Here is a 17,346-nt window from a genome sequence, read left to right on the forward strand (position 1 = left end):
ACCTACTTTGAGTGAGTGGGTATGTTTATAATGCACTACTGCATTCTGAGGGTTATGTACAGTATGTGGGGGGATGTGGTGGCTCAGCAAGTTTGGATAGGGCCTGGTATGTGGTGGGTCTGGGTTCAAGTCTTGCTTGGGGTGCCTTGCAGTGGACTAGCATCCCATCCTGGGTGTGGCCCCAGCCTCATGCCCTGCATTGCCAGGCTAGGCTCCAGTCCATCGTGACCCTGCTTGGGATAAACGGTCATGGACTTCGTGTGTCTACTGTTACTTTCCTGTCTGTGTGTACATTTGCTTTTTTAAGTTACTAGTGACCAACATTATTTGCAATGATTTACCCATTTATACTGTATCAATTTAGGATAAATACCTAGCTCAAGGGTACAGCCACAGGAGGTGAGATTTCAGCCTTGGTCCTTTGAGTGCAGGGGTGCAGCACTACCTGTTGTCCCCCAGTTTGAGAGTTTTTAGCTGATGTCTACATATAGGTGTGATTTTTTTGAAGAAGAAGAAGGGTAACAGTTGGAGAGGTAGAGTTTGCAGCCAGGAACTTTCCACTGGACCTCCTTACCTTCTACTTTTAAACTGAAGGTTGCTGGTTCAAATCCTGGGCTGGAACCTGCTGTTTTATGTTTGACAGAGGTACTTAAACTGAATCATTCCAGTAGTATCATGAATACATGGGTGAAACTTTAAGCTAATTTTATAGAAGCCTCTATAGGCAACCTCAGCCTTGCAGATAACATGTGAGTCTTTCACATGACATCACTCTTTGTTTTCATCACCCTCTTTACATACGTGCCGAGATGCGTGTCCCCCACCTGCATCACTTCTTTATCTAATATGTCTGCTTGTTTCCTTTCCCAAATGTACATACTCTGGGCACCACCCCACCAAAAAATCAGTTATGCAAATTCTTCACCCCATATTGAATCTGGTATCAGGTCTGCATTGTTTCTTCATCCGATGGAAAGCACAGTTTGTTCTTTTGTACTGAGTAGTGTTTGGCAATGCTCCTGATGTAAGTCACCTTCCACTACGTGATTTAGCTATGCTGTCAAAGATTAGAATTTTCTACGTATAATATGGACACAACAAATGTGAATCCATACAGTGTATCATCTCTTTGGTCATTTGTCATTACTCTTATGTGGCTGATGACTTTGTCTAAGATGACTTAGAGCGTTAGATTAGTATGCTGTCTTACAGTGATTTACCCATTAGTAGAGCTGGGTAATTTTAAGTGGAGCAGTTCAAAGTACCTTGCCCAAGGGAACTTCAGCAGGAGCAGACATTCAAAGTCGGGTGCTTTGATCGCAAGGTTACAACTTCAAGTGTTATGCTGCCTGCTGCAAAAAAACTCCTTTTCACTCTGTGACACCAGCGACATACAAGAAATACAGAAGAGGAACATCTTAATCCTGATCTTATGAAATTATGCAGTTTTATGAATTTATATGTACATTTGCTCTTTCCTTATTGGTGTGGACTGTTTTATGTCAATGTTTAGACTGAGAAAGACAGACGTTCTTGAGACACAACAGTCCGTTGACAAATGTGACAGAATTTCATGCAGCGGGCTGTGATCCACTTGCTGTTGACGTGTGGATGTTACACCGAGAAGGCCACTTCTTAACTGGCTGCCTAAAGGCCACCTGTCTGTTATTGTGGGTGTAAGTCAATGTGTTTTTACAAGTGTTTTATTTCACATTTTCCAATCTGCCTTTATTTCTTCTCCCCATAAGATGTTGATCTGTTTCTCCTATTACGACGGACTTGTAATCTGTAATTACGTTGCTGCAGTATCACTGAACAAGGTACTTACCCTGAATATTTCCAGTGAAATATTTAGCTGTGTAAATGTAATAAGTCATTTTGGATGTGTTAAATAGCAAAAGAAGTAAATGAACCTACACAAATGGCTTTTAGATGGTTTAATGTCAAGGAAGCATCTTGTATATCTAGTTTTCTGTACAGAGCTCAGTGTTTTCATGCAACCATAAGGTGGTTAATTCATTTGTCAAGGTGATGGATGACTTCATTAAATATCACTCAAATAAATAATAAACATGTCAGTTTCCTTGACATGATTCCAGTTATTAACAGAAGAATGTTACCTTTCTCAACAACCGTGTATCTTTTGATACCCACAGTATCATGATGCATATTAATAGCTTGTCTCTGTCTAACAGACACAGCGATGAGGGCCTGAATGTGGAATCAATGAGATGAACCATATGACTGTTTAACTCCTGCACTTCGGACACCTTTCATAAAACTCATTTTGAAGACAAAATGAAATCACCTACCGTTTAACATAGTGGGTCCCTCACTTGCATCTGTTCTTCCATCACAGGTCAATATTCAGCCCTGTATTTACTTAAATTACATGTTAATTACTCAACTCTCTGCCCTGTAAAGCTCAGTTGACTAATTAATAATTCACTGAAGGCCAGACTCTCTACTAGGGTGACAAGCCACATTTTGGTAGGTTTATAGAAAACGTTTTTATTTTTATTGTGGTCATCTGCACCTGAAACAACAGGTGAATAGTTAGTACTCAAATAATAACCTCCATCCATCCATTATCAATCACTGCTTGTCCAGTGTAGGGTTGCAGTGGGCAAGAGTCCATCCCTGAAACATGGTCCGCAAGTCAGGGTACATCCTGTCCATCTTTTTTAGTTATTCAGTACTAAAGAGTGTAAACAGCTAACACTGTGAACTTCCATGACCACAGCTGGCCTCCTTGGTCTGGATGAGTCTCTCAGCATATCATTTCTTCAACATGTTCTCTCAGGAGAGTTCTTTAGTAATGCACATGCAGTAAGAAGAACAAGAGCAGCCCATCTGAGCACACATGTAGCTTTCCATCACAAGGACAGCGAGCAGTTAAAGAGCACCGAGAACAGGTGTCCACCATTCATACTGCAGAGTGCCTAGTGCCTTCAGCTCTTTATTCCAACCCCTTTCCTCACTTAATTGCTCCACTCATTTGTTAATTGCCTGAAATAAATCCAAGTCTCAGTCTACCCTTGAAAAGTTTTATTCCAACCCCTTTCCTCACTTAATTGCTCCACTCATTTGTTAATTGCCTGAAATAAATCCAAGTCTCAGTCTACCCTTGAAAAGTTTATATGCAAAAATAAGGTATTTCTCAGCATACTGTATATAGAATATAGTGTTGCTTTTTAAGTGTAATTTATAGCTTGAATGCAAAGCAGGGCAAATAAACTTTAACAACATAATTGCAGGCGTTTGGAGTTAAAACCTCCAAATGCAATGCTGTGAAAAAGTATTCAACCGATGTCCAATCTTCTGCATTTTTGCAGCTTTTTGACATTTACTTTGATGAGATATTTTTGTCCCTTCTAGCAGCATATGAATGGAGCCTAAGAGAGAAAAAGTAACTCCACTGTTTTATGTCGTTCCCTTGGTGTGGAAAATAATTAAATGCGCAATCATATCTGTGAAAAAGTAATTACCTGTTCTCACTCAGTAACCGATTGTCGCACCTTTAGCTGCAATGACCGCAACTAAGTACTTCCTGCGCCGGTTGACCAGAGTCTCACATTACTGTGGAGAAATTTTGGTTCACCCCACCATGTAGAATTGCTTTAGCCCTGCAGCATTTCTATGTTTTTGAGCATAAAGAACATAAAAAGCTACTTTCAGCTCTTGCCACAACATCTGAATTGGATTCACATCAGGACTTTAATTTTGTGTGTAGTCCCCAGGAACATGCTTGAGACCCTACATGTATACAGCAGAAGTGCTGTTGTGGTACCTTAAGGCTCACCTGGATGATATCAGAGAAAGGTGAGCTAATAGAGCCTTTTAGTGCACCTTTGCTACTTCTCACTTGTGATTCAGAGGCATGTGCCCCCCGTCCCGGAGCCCGCTGCTCACAGGGGGAGAAGCAGCCCCTGTCATGGTTTCCACTCGGGTGGAGGCACCGGACCCAGTTGCGGTGCGCTGGCTGGTTTCTTCAGAGAGAATCCGAGGACGTGGTCAAAAGGACTGGCAAGGGGTCATCAAGGCGCAGACGTAGTACTGGGGAGAATCCGAAGTCGTAATCCGAGAGACAGGTCGAAGATCAAAGATAACGAGGAGACGAAGAGAAGAACGAGGACGGGAAGGGAACGAGGGACAAGGAACAAGGGATCACGGGCGAAGGATGAAGGATGGGAGAGAGCTAATACTGACGCTGAGGACAGGTACGCTGAGCTAAGGTTCCGCGTCCTATCACGCTTTGAGCTCCCTTTTTATCCGCGCGCCTCATGATCCGACGCAGGTGTTCCCGGTTGTGTGGATGTGGATAGCGTGACAGCCCCCTTAGAGCACAATGAAGGTGCCGCCAGCTCTCCTGTTTGTTCTTGTGCTTGTGCTGGCCTGCTGGCCGATCCCCGGTGACCAACGCGTGGCACGCCACTCTGGTCCCGCCCTCCTTCTCCTCCGTCATACGGCTCGCTGCTAGCCATGCTGAGAGGTGCTTTCATGCAGCGCGCAAGCTGGTAACCAGCTGACAGGGTAGAAGAGAACAGGACCTAAGAGCTTCTGCATACCAGGATCGCAGCCAACAGAGCAGATTTTGGGTGAATTCTCCCTGAAATGTAGTACAAGCCCTAACAGGCAGCACAGAGCAGCCTTTGTTTACTGCTTTGACACAATCCCTCGTCCCAAATGATTTTCCGGCTGCATCGGTGCTGCGGTCGTCTGCTCTGCCCCGGCGTCCCACAGTCCAGCGAGTCGGAGAACACACGCGGGACAAGCCTGCGCTCAGAGAAGCGCTTGGTTCTCACCCGTGGCTGGTGAGAGCAGCAGGGCAGCTGACGGCCATTTGAAAACGTCCTGCAGCTTGGTGAATAATGTATGAGGGAGCCTGTGTGTTGCTCCTCTTTGTGTTTGTGCTTTGAGGGTTTCAAACCAGCCCACCACTGATCTGCGGTACGCTCCATCTGTGCTATGTGGGAGTCAGTCGTGGCAACCGTCGCTTATGATGCGCTTTCCTCTAATGACAGACCCCCAGCAGGGTCGTCGCGTGAACTTCCCTACCTTCTTTTGCCAGTTCTGTGAATCGTAGATTGGGAGTTAAGCTTTCATGGGGTGTTTTAAAAAATCTTCCGTAGCCTATTACATTCAACACCCTGATGCAAAAATGTGCATTCCATTTTGTAAGGGGATATCTGCACCAGAAGGGTGACACGCAATACATGTTTGTTTGAAGGCTCAGAAAATGGCTGCAGGAGAAGATCCACAGTCTCCCTCTGCCGAGACCCCATGTCCTGCTGTCCTTCTCTGTGGAAGTCCGTGGGCTCCCAAGTAAAGCAGGGAGATTAGGTAGCGGAGTGCATGAGTCAGGTTAGACTTCATGGCACTTCCGTGGGATAAATCATTTTAAGTTGCTATGCATCTGCTAAATAAATAAATGTAAATGTATTGGGAGTAAAGGGGTGCGGTGGCGCAGTGGTTTGGACCACAGTCCTGCTCTCTGGTGGGTCTGGGGTTCGAATCCTGCTTGGGGTGCCTTGCGGCGGACTGGCGTCCCGTCCTGGGTGTGTCCCCTCCCCCTCCGGCCTTACGACCTGTGTTGCCGGGTAGGCTCCGGTTCCCCGCGACCCCGTATGGGATAAGCGGTTCAGAAAGTGTGTGTGTATGTATATATATTGGGAGTGATGGAGATGTGTGATCATGCATTGTCTTAACAAGGAGAGAATTATGGTGGCCTGCCGCTGTGCCGCACTAAGGGCCTCCTGTGTCAGACCGTGAGAAGATGTGTCAGCGGGTCATGGCGACTGGATGCGGAAGGGGCATATGCGAGGACGCTCCCTCCAACCCCACGCGTTGACTGCGTCGGCCTAGGGGCCGAGCAGGTCGTGTAGCGCTCTGGCCTTTGCGCACGTCCAAGGGTATGGCCGTGGCACCGCTCGGCACAGTTATAGGGGCGCGGCCCGGTGGCCGTCACTCCACCCATCCACATCGGCTCTGTGATTCCATTCGCGGCAAGATGTTAACATTTGAATTTGCGGTCAATAATATTTATTGTTTTACATTTAAATGAGCTGTAAAATGGTTTTGCGGGTGCTGCTACAAAGCTTAATGGGGTACTAATGGTGCCTGCTGTAATTCTAATAACCAGCATGGTAGCCATTAATGGCGGCACACTCCGCCAAGTAGAGGTCTCGGAAGACAAAAAGCTTCTTAATGACAGCCGTAGAATTAGTTCTTTCTGCACAGTAAGGGATTTCAGGCCTAATCTCCTTTGAAATTAAAATCCCAGCATTCAGCGAAGTAAGGCAGAGCTAGCCGCTACACTCAGAGCGCTGCACGCGACCCCGTTCAAGTTAGTAACGGCAACGTGACCACCACAGCTCAGCGAGCGACAGCAAAGTGCGGTCGGGACCGTACGGTCCGTACGCCTGTTTGTCGGCGCGTGACGGATGACTCGCGATTGGCAGGTGAAAAGCCTCGTTCTAATGTGGACGTAAATCACGAGTGGGGGCAGGGCCTCCCGTCCAGCACCGAAAAGCTGTTCGGCTCTGCCACTGAAAGGCTTACGCGATAATAGAGTCGTACCGACAACCCTGGCTATCTCACTGGAATGACAGCAGCAAGTGTTTAAGATCACAGATTTGCGCTACGGATTATGGATCGGTTACAGATCACAGGCACAGGAGCAGCGGGGGGAGTAACTGTCGGGAAACTGGTTTTTAAAGGATCCTACGTTATCGGTACAAGTGACAATCACTCCTTTTCTCCAATAGTTATTGCTCCGGAGGCAGCAGGCAGCCCGCTGCATCTACCCGATGTCTTCTTGGCTCCGGTTGGCATCGGTATTTGTTCTCATGCAGGCCATGCTGCCCCCTGTTGGCTGTAGTGGCTTTCAGCCACAGTTTTCATATTCAGAGACAAGCTTACCCGACCGGGGTAAAGGGGTACGGCCAGGGCCGGGTGTCATCGTACATGAAGAAGAATCCCGCATTTTCTGTGTTCAAAGACGTGGCAGTTTATTACACTACCCAGAATTACTGAAATCAGCCTGCAGCGAAAACATCATAATATTTGTATTATAAGAGATCCGATTCTCACGGCTTTAGGGTAGTCGGGCATTTCACCCTGTATCTTTACCGCATTCCGCACGAGCGCCATTACATTACGCCCAGCCCCACCTCTCAGGCAATTAGTAAGGCAACCGGGTGAATGGAACCCTGGCAGCGAGAGGACAAACCATTCGCTGGAAAACGGGGGGATGCTCTGGAGTGGTTATGTAATGCAGGCTTACATCGGGATAAACGCTACGTCATTTTTTTTTTCTCCCGTACAGCCGAAAACACGGGCATGGCCCTTGTTTTCTCTGTTTACCGTGCTCTTTGCTTCCCAGAGGAACACGTTCGTAGTAGCGGACATACTGTAAGTGACAGCGCTCTGGTCACATCACTGCAATGCTGTCAGCACACGAAAGTACGCACATCACACCTCATGGCTCCTACTCGTTATTATAAGCATATCGATTTAAAATAGAAGCACGTACACGTGCAAAGGTATTTGAAGTGTGCCATTAAGTGCTGTTTTTTTAAACACTGTGCTCACTTGCTGTCTATTTTAAATAATTCACTGGGCATGTTGACGTTTTCCTGAAGTGTCATTCGTTGTCCACCGGAGGGCGTTAAAGGATCAACTGCTGCGTCCGGAGAACACGGCAACTCGTCTCGCACAGTCGACAGCGAACAGGATGGCGGCGTACTCTTCTTTGTGCCGCTGTTCTTCACTATATGGAACTGTAAGGCTTCCGGTATACCATAAGCCACTGTAAGTGCCGCTCTCAGCTCGTGAGGCTTTGGGCCAGGCTGAACTGAAGATATGAGTCCACGTCCTTTACGCTGTGCTGCTGCTGTGGAAATCCAGCCCTTTACATACTTACTTTTATAACGCTTTCCACAGCGCCTGGTCACTGTGCTAACAAGTTAGAGCAAAGTCGTCGTATTGCCGGTCGAGTCCATGAGAACCGGGTACGTGGTGTTCGGACCAGAGTCCCCTGATGCTTCGGGTTGCGGGAGGAGCAGCGGTGCTCACGCCTCTCTTTCTTATCTGTCTGCAGATCACTGGGGCCATCCTCCTCGCTGTGGGAGTATGGGGAAAGCTGATGCTCGGACCATACATCTCCCTCATCGCTGACAACTCCACCAACGCCCCGTACGTGCTTATCGGCACCGGCACCACCATCATCGTCTTCGGCCTGTTCGGCTGCTTTGCCACCTGCCGCGGGAGCCCATGGATGCTCAAGCTGGTGAGTGACACGGGGGAGGGTGACACGTAAGCAAACCATCTACTGCCTAGTTGGCTCCGCTGGTCCAAATAAACAACTTTTTCTCAAGATAACATCCATTTCCTGCCAAATGTCTGCACTCACACTGTTCTGGTTATGAGTTATGTACTCATCATAGTGTTTTCTCTGTCTTTCCACTGTGATGTTCCACCCACGTGATGCAGCCCTGCGCATGAGTTAGGATGGAGGCCTCTCCATAACGCAAAGAAGTAGCCAGCTGTCATTGGATAGCCTTGACTCATAGTAGAGTTTACATGGCTGTACTATGGGCAGTACAGTGGCAGAGCAGGTGGCACTGATGCCTCAAGCTCTTGGGCTGTGCTGCCACGTGTGGGTTTGAATCCAGATCAATCTGCATGTTCACCACATTGTTCACGTGGATTTCCTCTGGGTGCTCCAGTTTCCTCCCACATTCCAAAGATCTTTCAGGTGAATCACTGATTCTGAATTGAGTGTGTGTGCGTGCGCATGTGTGCGCGCGTGTGAGAGGTGGGCGAGTGATGGACTGGTATGGATCGAAAGCGTACGCCGCCTCACGCCCTTTGCTTTCAAGAAAAGCACCACAACCCTGCGCTGAACTGGCAGTTACTGGTAATGAATGAAAAAATGAATGTACCACTTGCAATAGCTAGTCAATAATTTCACAAATGCTTTAAGAATAATAAAATGAAAAGAGCATTCAGAAAATAGATACACCCATTCGGAAGTGCGTGTGTCCTCCAGCAGCTGGTGCTCAGGACACGCTCCACTGCCTCTGCTGACCTTCACACTGCAGCGCTGGCCTGCATTGGCCTTCGGTCTTACGGTAAATGGGGCCGAGCCGGGCAACGCTGACACCATTACCTCGACAGAGCGGTGCTGCGATACCGCATCTCCTCTGTTCAAGAGGAGGAGACAGCTCAGAATTTTTCACGGTGCCATTAGGACATCACACGCAATGCTGCTGCAAGGGCCATCCCGGTTCTCCACCGCGGGGGGGGGGGGGCAAAGGGCAGTAGGGCCCAGTAGAGTGAACCGGAATGGTCCTTCACGATCCTTTGCAGGCAACACCTGAGATTATCAGCACAGTCAGATTTTCCCTCTCTCTGCGTCCCTCTCACTCTTTCTCTGATGTCTCCTAAACATATTCCTCTCATTACTGCCTTTCTCTCGCTCTTATGTTTGTTTTACTCTCTTTTCCCTCCCTCCCGGCTCTTTATGTAAGTAGACTGTCCTGTTTTTCAAATATTCAACAGAGAAGTAGCAGGTGGCAATGAAATGAAAATAAATAGTCATTAAGCTCAGGTCCTTACTCATCACACTCTGCTACAGCAGTGCGCTCTCCAGCGCCTTCGACATATACACGCATACTCGTACAAAGCACAGACCAAATAAGGAGTTAGAGGGACCGTTCTACAAAAGAAGCTTTGGTACAGGCAGCTGTGAAGTCTGTTCCCATTGTAAAAGACACACCGTGGAGCAGGAGTAGAGGTGCAGTACCAGAAGAAAGTTGACTGCACATGGGCAATAGCTGTATGGGACAAACCGAACGGAAGAGTGAAAGCTAAGGAACCCACATTTACATTTACTGGACACTTTTCTCCAAAGCAACTTACAGTGTTAATCTATTTACATTTATTTGCCCATTTTTATAGCCAGGAAATTTTACTGGAGGAATTTAAGGTGAGTACCTTGCTCAAGGGTACTACAGCTGGAAGTGAGATTTAAATCTGCGATCTATGGATCCAAAGGCAGCAGCTCTAATCACTATTCTATCAGCTGCCCACACGTATCCTATATCTCTGAGAACTGCTGCATAGGAGCTATGTGTCACGCAGAACCGAGGGAGCCGGAACGGTTGGACCCAAGTGCGGGGTCGTTCGTCTGGACTCGAGGGCTCAGGCAAGGTCTCGGTGTCGGGGATGGGCGGAGGGTCGGTCGATCAGCGGTCGGAGTCAGAGCGAGGATCCATGGGCGTGGTCAGGGGACGAAGCGAAGGGTCAGCCGATCGGCGGTCAAAGTTGGAGCAAAGATCCGTGGACGTGGTCGGGGAACGAAGCAAGGGGTCGAAAACCGGAGGATGGAAACTGGGAACAAGGGTTGTGTGTGGACTGGACGTCGCGAAGGAGGACGGGTGTCTCTAACGAGATTCTGCAAAGGTATGGGAGCTGAGGAGGGTCTTTTAAATGGTGAGTCAGGTGCTTGACTGGAGTCAGCTGCTGTCGACTGAGGTGCAGGCATGGACGTGACAGTATGAAGACATCTGGTAGTGTAGTGGTTAGAGCAAATGCCTTTGGACCCCAAGGTTGCAGGTTTGAGCCTTACCTCCAGCTGTAGTACCCTTGAGCAAGGTTCTTACTCTAAATTGTTCCAGTAAAATTACCCACCTGTGTAAATGGGTAAATAAGTGTAACCTTAACATTGTAAGTTGCTTTGGAGAAAAGTGTCAGCTAAATAAATAAATGCAAGACATATTAGCTGTTTTCCAACAAGTGTACTCAAACTTTTGATAGCTATTGTACTGTAAACGTAGAGGTAACTTTATGGGTGAATTAGAAGTGTTTTATGGTTCCATCAATGGTATGTAGTGTAAGAGACTCACGGGTGTAACATGCTCTCCCTTTGTCCCTGTCCACAGTACGCCATGTTTCTGTCGCTGGTCTTCCTCGCAGAGCTGGTGGCAGGCATCTCCGGCTTTGTTTTTCGTCATGAAGTGAGTACCTTTGCATCATGTGGCAGTAACGCAGACAGAAACATGACTGTGGGTCTTACCACACATCCTCTGCTCACAGCAGTGGCTCACGAAGCTTCTGGAACAGAGGTAGACCAACAAAGGCAAACCGCTCACTCTAGGGGCGCAGATGTAGTGCTTGGGTGTGGGTTCGAAGTGCCTTGTGTGGTGAAGCCCCAGCCCTGCAACTCTCTTTCCGTAGATAAAAGGAACCTTCCTGCGGACGTACACCGATGCGGTGCAGAACTATAACACCGAGGACGAGAGGAGCCAGGCAGTCGACAATGTGCAGCGCAGTGTGAGTCTCCTGTGGGACATGTAATGGGAGTTCAGTGCACAGCAGTGTGATCCTGAACAGTGCATGTGAATGACTGGATTTGCCCTCACACCCACACATGCACTGTTTGCCCTCACCCAGCTGCGGTGCTGCGGAGTGCTGAACTACACCAGCTGGTTCACCAGCGTTTACTACCCGGCCAACGGCATCCCACCCAGCTGCTGCGCCAACCTCTCCGACTGCAGTCCCCAGGACCTCCGCAACGCCACCATCGCCCCCAGCAAGGTGTATCAACAGGTCTGTTACAGGAGTATCCCATGCTTTACCTAAAACACAAAAGCTCTTTCAATCTTCAGGATTGTAAAGTCTGCAAAAGATGTTTGATATTCATTATAAATAATAAATGAAATGCCAAAGGCAAAACCTTTTTGATGTTGAAAACCCTCTGTAACCTTGGATTATTGCCATTTGTGTGTATGTACGTATGTATTTAAAGTCTGTTCTTAACATTGGTAAAATCCCCTCACGTGGCATACCTGTAGAAAAATATCAGGTCCCAAACCTCTTTCTTCAGGGTTGCTATGAGCTGGTGACCTCCTTCATTGAAACCAATATGGGCATCATCGCAGGAGTGGCATTCGGCATCGCATTCTCACAGGTACGCCACTTGTGCCAGGTGCCCAAGGAAGGCAGACCGGCAAGAACACATGAGGGATCCTGCAGAAGACAGTATATGATAGTAGTCCGGTGGCATTCTGAGAATTAGTGTGGTACAAGTAAAGCGTAGCAACATTTGTTCATGGAATGAAGCCTTTTGTTGAAAAAATATACATGAAAAATACATCTCTAATATAGCTTCGAATAATGTGGAGTAATGTAAATCATCAGTGGCTACTGAGTATTAAAAGAAATCCTTCTCAGGTCATACAGGACTCACGAGTGAAGCTGCTCTTTCCTTTGTCCCTCCTCCTTGTGATCTGTTGACCACTTGCTGGTCGTCCCCAGTAGCAAGCTGGTCTCGTGCCCTCAGAGTGTCCATCGCTCACTCTCGGTACACGGAGCGCGCCCTCCCCCCACGTCCCTGTCGCGGCTCTAGGTGCAAAATGCCTGATTCATTTGACAGCCTGCCAGCAGATGTGGAGCAGGTAACGTTACTGGGGAAAAGGAGGGTAGCGAGATCAATGACACTTGTCCTAACGTGCCAAATCCCCTCTTGCGAGTGCTGTCGAGCTGCTCTGCTGGGACAGAGGTCGCTGCTGCAATTAAAAAGAATGTCAAAGGAATTAAAGTTGCCCTCCGCTTCTCTTCCGCTAATGACGCACTGAAGGGGTTTCTAAAGCCGCAAAGGTCAGAAGTACAGTTGCCTTAATTAGGGTGGACAAATGTAATTTTCTTGCGACTGAGGGAGGTGTCTGTAACCAGGAAACGTGCAACGCTGCGTTTTCTAATAGTTCCAAAGATCTCTGGTTTGTTTCATGTACAGAGTTTGACTCAACAGATTGCTGTTAATGCCAGGTGCTGCCTTTTTGTGGCCTGCAAGGTGACGCGTGTGGGGTTGCGAAAGCTTGTATTGCAGTCTGTGCCCCTGTGTTGGTCAAATAATGGCCGTTTTGCCTTCCTCTCCCTCGCTTCGTGTTTCTCTGTCCCTCATCATATCTCTCTCATGCCGTCCTTCCCCACAGCTGATCGGCATGCTGCTCGCCTGCTGTCTGTCTCGGTTTATCACTGCTAATCAGTATGAAATGGTGTAGCAGCGAAGGCGCAGGTGAGTCTCACATTTCCTCTCTTTGTTAGGCGTTAATTCTGATGGTTTCACTGACAGTCTGATGCAGATGGGTGGAGGCTCGCACACATTCCCCCAGCACCACACATTTTTTGACCGCATGCCATGGGACCGCATGTAGCCGGCTTTCACAAGACTCCCACGTGACTCTTTTGAGCACCCAGTCTGTATGCAGCTCGTGAGCATAAATTCCTCACGTCCTGCACCTACACGGGTTTGTAGAATATTCGTCAGGAGGCCTTATGGGTTCGTAGAGTAGGAGACCTGTTTTGAGTCCGGGAAAGTAGCAAGGTCTCGACAGACAGGAAGCATCTGCAATCAGGGAAATGGAAAAGCAAGAGAGACGGAGAGAGGAAACACAGCCTGGGATCTCGCATTCACCTACGGGGCAGATGAAGAGCTCAGAAGACACTAATAATGTAAAATAATTCATCACTGACATTAAATGTTTTATAACTGTCTTTTCCCTGCGTCGCGTACGCGGTCTGAAACGTGTGGTTTCACCGTGCTAATCAAGTGGTTGCTGTTGAGCTGAATTGAGAGTGAAGGGGGCGAGCAGAGAGAGGGAGAGCAGAGCCAGCGCACGCTCCTCTGATGTGGAGATTGGACTCATGATGACGAGAGAGGGAAATACCATCAGACAGGGAATTCGTTAGAGCAACCTCGAGCTGTCTGCAAGGCACAGAGGGTTTGCATCTGCGTGTGTGTGTTGGATGGGTCTTTGCTTCTTAGGAGCGATACCGCCTCGGGGTGATGGGGGAGATTGCTTCTTGGGGTCCAGCATCTCAGGACTGACAGATAAAAATACACACGCACACACAGAGAAGCACAAACATAGATTGCTCACAATTGCGCACTTATCACATGTTAACACCTTCCTTCCGGCCCGTCTAATTACCCAGCCCCGATGGCGCTGTTCGGGATTATGAATGAAACTGCCAGCTTCTCAATTAACTCTTCCATTTATTCTGTTCTGTCGGCGCCGGCTGCTTGGCCAGATAATGCTTGAAAGCGTCCTTCCGCGCTCCCCATCCCACCTCCTCCCAGCCTCCCCAGTTAAAATGGCTTGAAGTGGGGTGGGGTGGGGTTGGGGGGGCGTCAAATGGGAGAGGAGCGCTGCGGGTGAACGTCATGAAGGTAGCCCTCACGTAGACGTACACCACGTGATTATTTGACGGAGAAGGATGTGAAGAGATGCTTCTGCATCCTAGAATAATGCCCATATTTCAGACTTCACTCTCAAGTATGGAAAAAAAAAACTACAATTTGACCTTGACAGTAGTTTAAAGATAAAAGTAAAATGCAGCTGCTGCAAAGGTGCAGTAGAAGCTGGCCGTGTTGGAGCCACTCCAGGCGCGTGGTTTCGATTCTGCACGCAGGAGACCCGGACTTTGTCTCAGAGTGTAAGGTGGCACAATCCGCTGAGCGCACGCTGCCTGGGTACGGTGTTTGTGTGAGTAACGACAAGCGGCGAGCCCTCCGACATCATAGGGGACGCCGTGTACTTCTACGCCATCATCCTGTTTATTGTTCTTTTTCAGAAGGCGAAAGAGACGGCAAATGTCACCTTGAGACGTCGGGGGAGACAGCCCCGGAATGCTAGCACACTCCATTCTTGATTCCCTGTACTTTTTACCTGTTCCTTTTCTTTCTCTCTCTCTCTCTCTCTCTCTCGTCTCAGTAACTTACTCATGTGTATCATTCCTTAACTTGCAAGTTGTGCCATAAAAACCCGAGCTTTTTTCAGGGCTGTAACTCTAGTTAAGCACTCCTAGTGCTCCTGCTGAACTCACTACAAGGTCTGGTCCCACTTTCTCCATTGCCGAATGCATGTAGAACAGGGACTGCTAGAGTCTGCCTGATCCTCTGTAAAGTATTAAGTGTATTTCTATTAAAATGGAAAACAATATGTGTCACACACAGATATTTTCCATCCACTAAATTTTGCAGCCCGAAATAGAAATTAATGTGATGATATATTGATATACTTGAAAATTGAAAGGATGAACTCCATTTTAAAGAACCAATATTTGAAGAGCTTCATAATCCTGGATGGTAATCTACAGCCTTTTTTCTTATTGACATATATTGCATCTGCTTTTTGCTGCTATAAGGAGTACAATTCAGTATCCTGTTAAAAAACTTAATCTTGCTTAATATGAACTGGTGCAAGTTGCTTTCTGTTGATGTGTTTGTGTTGCTGTTTTTTTAACTGGGAGTTGTCTTTGTTCACATGGGTCTGTACTTGGTGTTCTCTGCCACTCCACCCCAGTGCCTTCAAATATTTCCTACGATTTTCTTTCTTTAAATGTGGCTTAGGTAGGATGAAAATTGCAAATGTTGGGTTTGTACACACATTTGTACACAAGTGCAGCCTGACTGCCAAACTGCAGTTCAGATCTGGAGTGAGACAGAACTTGTACCCAATTTCACTCTGTTTCACCAAAGTGTGAGACCGTAAACTGCCTGTACATTATCACGGCATGCCCGGGTTGATCACCCGAGAAGTGCTTATTGATGATGGCAACAAAGAGTGCCCTCGCTCTCTACTTCATCATGTTTCTCAAGTGACAGGAGCCTTATGGAGGTGACAGTCAGTGCTACAGTGTCATTGCCAGAACTCTGTTGCTAAGGCGTGGATTTGACGTGAGAGAGAACTTATGTCACTTTTAATAAAGACGAAAAGGTGGCGTATTAAAGCCATCAACATTTTCAATGCTTTAATAAAATGTACGTATGCCAAGAATTCCACTGCAAAGTAAAAAAGCTCTGGAATTTTGTTCAACTTGTCTGAGTCCTTCAAATGATGCAAGTTTTAGCTCAGCAGGAGCTGGGCAGACAGGAAACACCCTGAAACACCCCAAAACACCCCTAGACAGTGAGAGCTGTCTCCATTTTTCCCTGTGCATTTAGCCTGTGTTCTGGATACGCAACTTTGTTTCATGCCCTTCAAGGGAAGTGATGTATACAAGTGCCAGGCTGACCATCAAGAGGAGTTTACAATGGCTGCTGTGACATTTATTGCTCCATTATGTTAATAAGTATTCATCTGAAGACATATAGAAAAGGGGAGAACTACAGGGAGCTTAGACTAGGCACTGTACCATATCAACCACTAGTGTGAACTTATGAAAAAATCTTATATTTAACTGATAGGGTGGATCAAGAAACTGGTTTAATGTAGTTGAACAGATTTACCCGCTACATGACATGGAATACATACGGGCATACGGACCCCTAAAACTGTGAAAAATTAAAAAATGAGTATCCTGTTTGGCTGGTGTCTTATTGAATATTTATACAGTACATAGCAACAAAAGACCTGACACTAGGAGCAATACTACTGAGCCTGTAGGGTAGCCATGTGGCTTTTGAGACCTGGGGAGGAAGTGGAGAGAACACCGAAGTCACTGACGGCGTAAATTATTTACAAACATGTGATGTGAGTAACTCGGGCCTTGAGGCTCATCAAGCGACCCTTTGTATCTTTGTGTATGTGTTTATTGCCTTGTTTTGACGTTGTTATGGCAGTCGCCGCTGCCCCATGTATGTAGCTGGATCAATATTAGAAGTCGGTCTAGAAAAACACAGTGTAAAGGTGACAAATCAAACGATCCAAAGCTGAACAAATAAATTAACTTTGTACAAATCTGAACAAATTAAACTTTTTAAAACTAAGCACCAGCTAGCATGCCAACAAAGTATGTTGATATTGTAAACATTTGTGATCTCTGTAATATTAAATGGTCATCACAACTTTCCTCGTTGGTTTCTACGTGCTCTATGTCTCAGCATTATTAGTCGTTATTTATAGCTGACTTCTTTGTTCAAGGCAACTTTCAACTTCAGTCAAGTGTGATTTGCCACTATACTGCAGGGTATTTTTACTACATTAGTTCAGAGTAAGTACCTTGAGCAAGTGCAACACAATAGGAGTGAGATCTAAACTATGAACATTCAGATTGTTGAGGACCAAGGGTAGAATCCTGCCAACAGACACCTCAGAGAATCCAAAGGCCTTCTGAGTATGAGAATCAAATTTTGACACAAGTGGTGTTTTGTTAATTAGTAATTTTAGCACAGATTTCCCTAAAACAAACATGCTAGCAAATCTTGTGTAACACTCTCCTTCAGTGAAACATATAAAGATTAAAGATTCCCCTGCATAATCACCTGTTTGAATCCATTGTTATGCATCACTGTGCTTGAGTTGTCTATTTATTCACTTATTTAGGTGGGACATGTAG

The 17,346-nt window shown here is 46.8% G+C and overlaps 1 protein-coding gene across 1 annotated transcript in view; it reads left to right on the forward strand.

Moving 5' to 3' along the window:
* The window catches only part of tspan7 (tetraspanin 7), a 31,965-nt gene extending 15,267 nt beyond the window's left edge, over positions 1-16,698 (forward strand). Inside the window, exons 2-8 of the mRNA XM_018729466.2 lie at positions 8,102-8,290; positions 10,947-11,021; positions 11,242-11,337; positions 11,458-11,613; positions 11,891-11,974; positions 12,999-13,081; positions 14,641-16,698. Of these exons, the coding sequence (XP_018584982.1) occupies positions 8,102-8,290; positions 10,947-11,021; positions 11,242-11,337; positions 11,458-11,613; positions 11,891-11,974; positions 12,999-13,067 (669 nt within the window). The 3' untranslated portion in view covers positions 13,068-13,081; positions 14,641-16,698. The remainder of the gene's footprint in view (positions 1-8,101; positions 8,291-10,946; positions 11,022-11,241; positions 11,338-11,457; positions 11,614-11,890; positions 11,975-12,998; positions 13,082-14,640) is intronic.
* Positions 16,699-17,346: the final 648 nt, after the last annotated feature.

This window comes from Scleropages formosus, chromosome 14 (assembly GCF_900964775.1).
Source record: "Scleropages formosus chromosome 14, fSclFor1.1, whole genome shotgun sequence".
NCBI lineage: Eukaryota > Metazoa > Chordata > Actinopteri > Osteoglossiformes > Osteoglossidae > Scleropages > Scleropages formosus.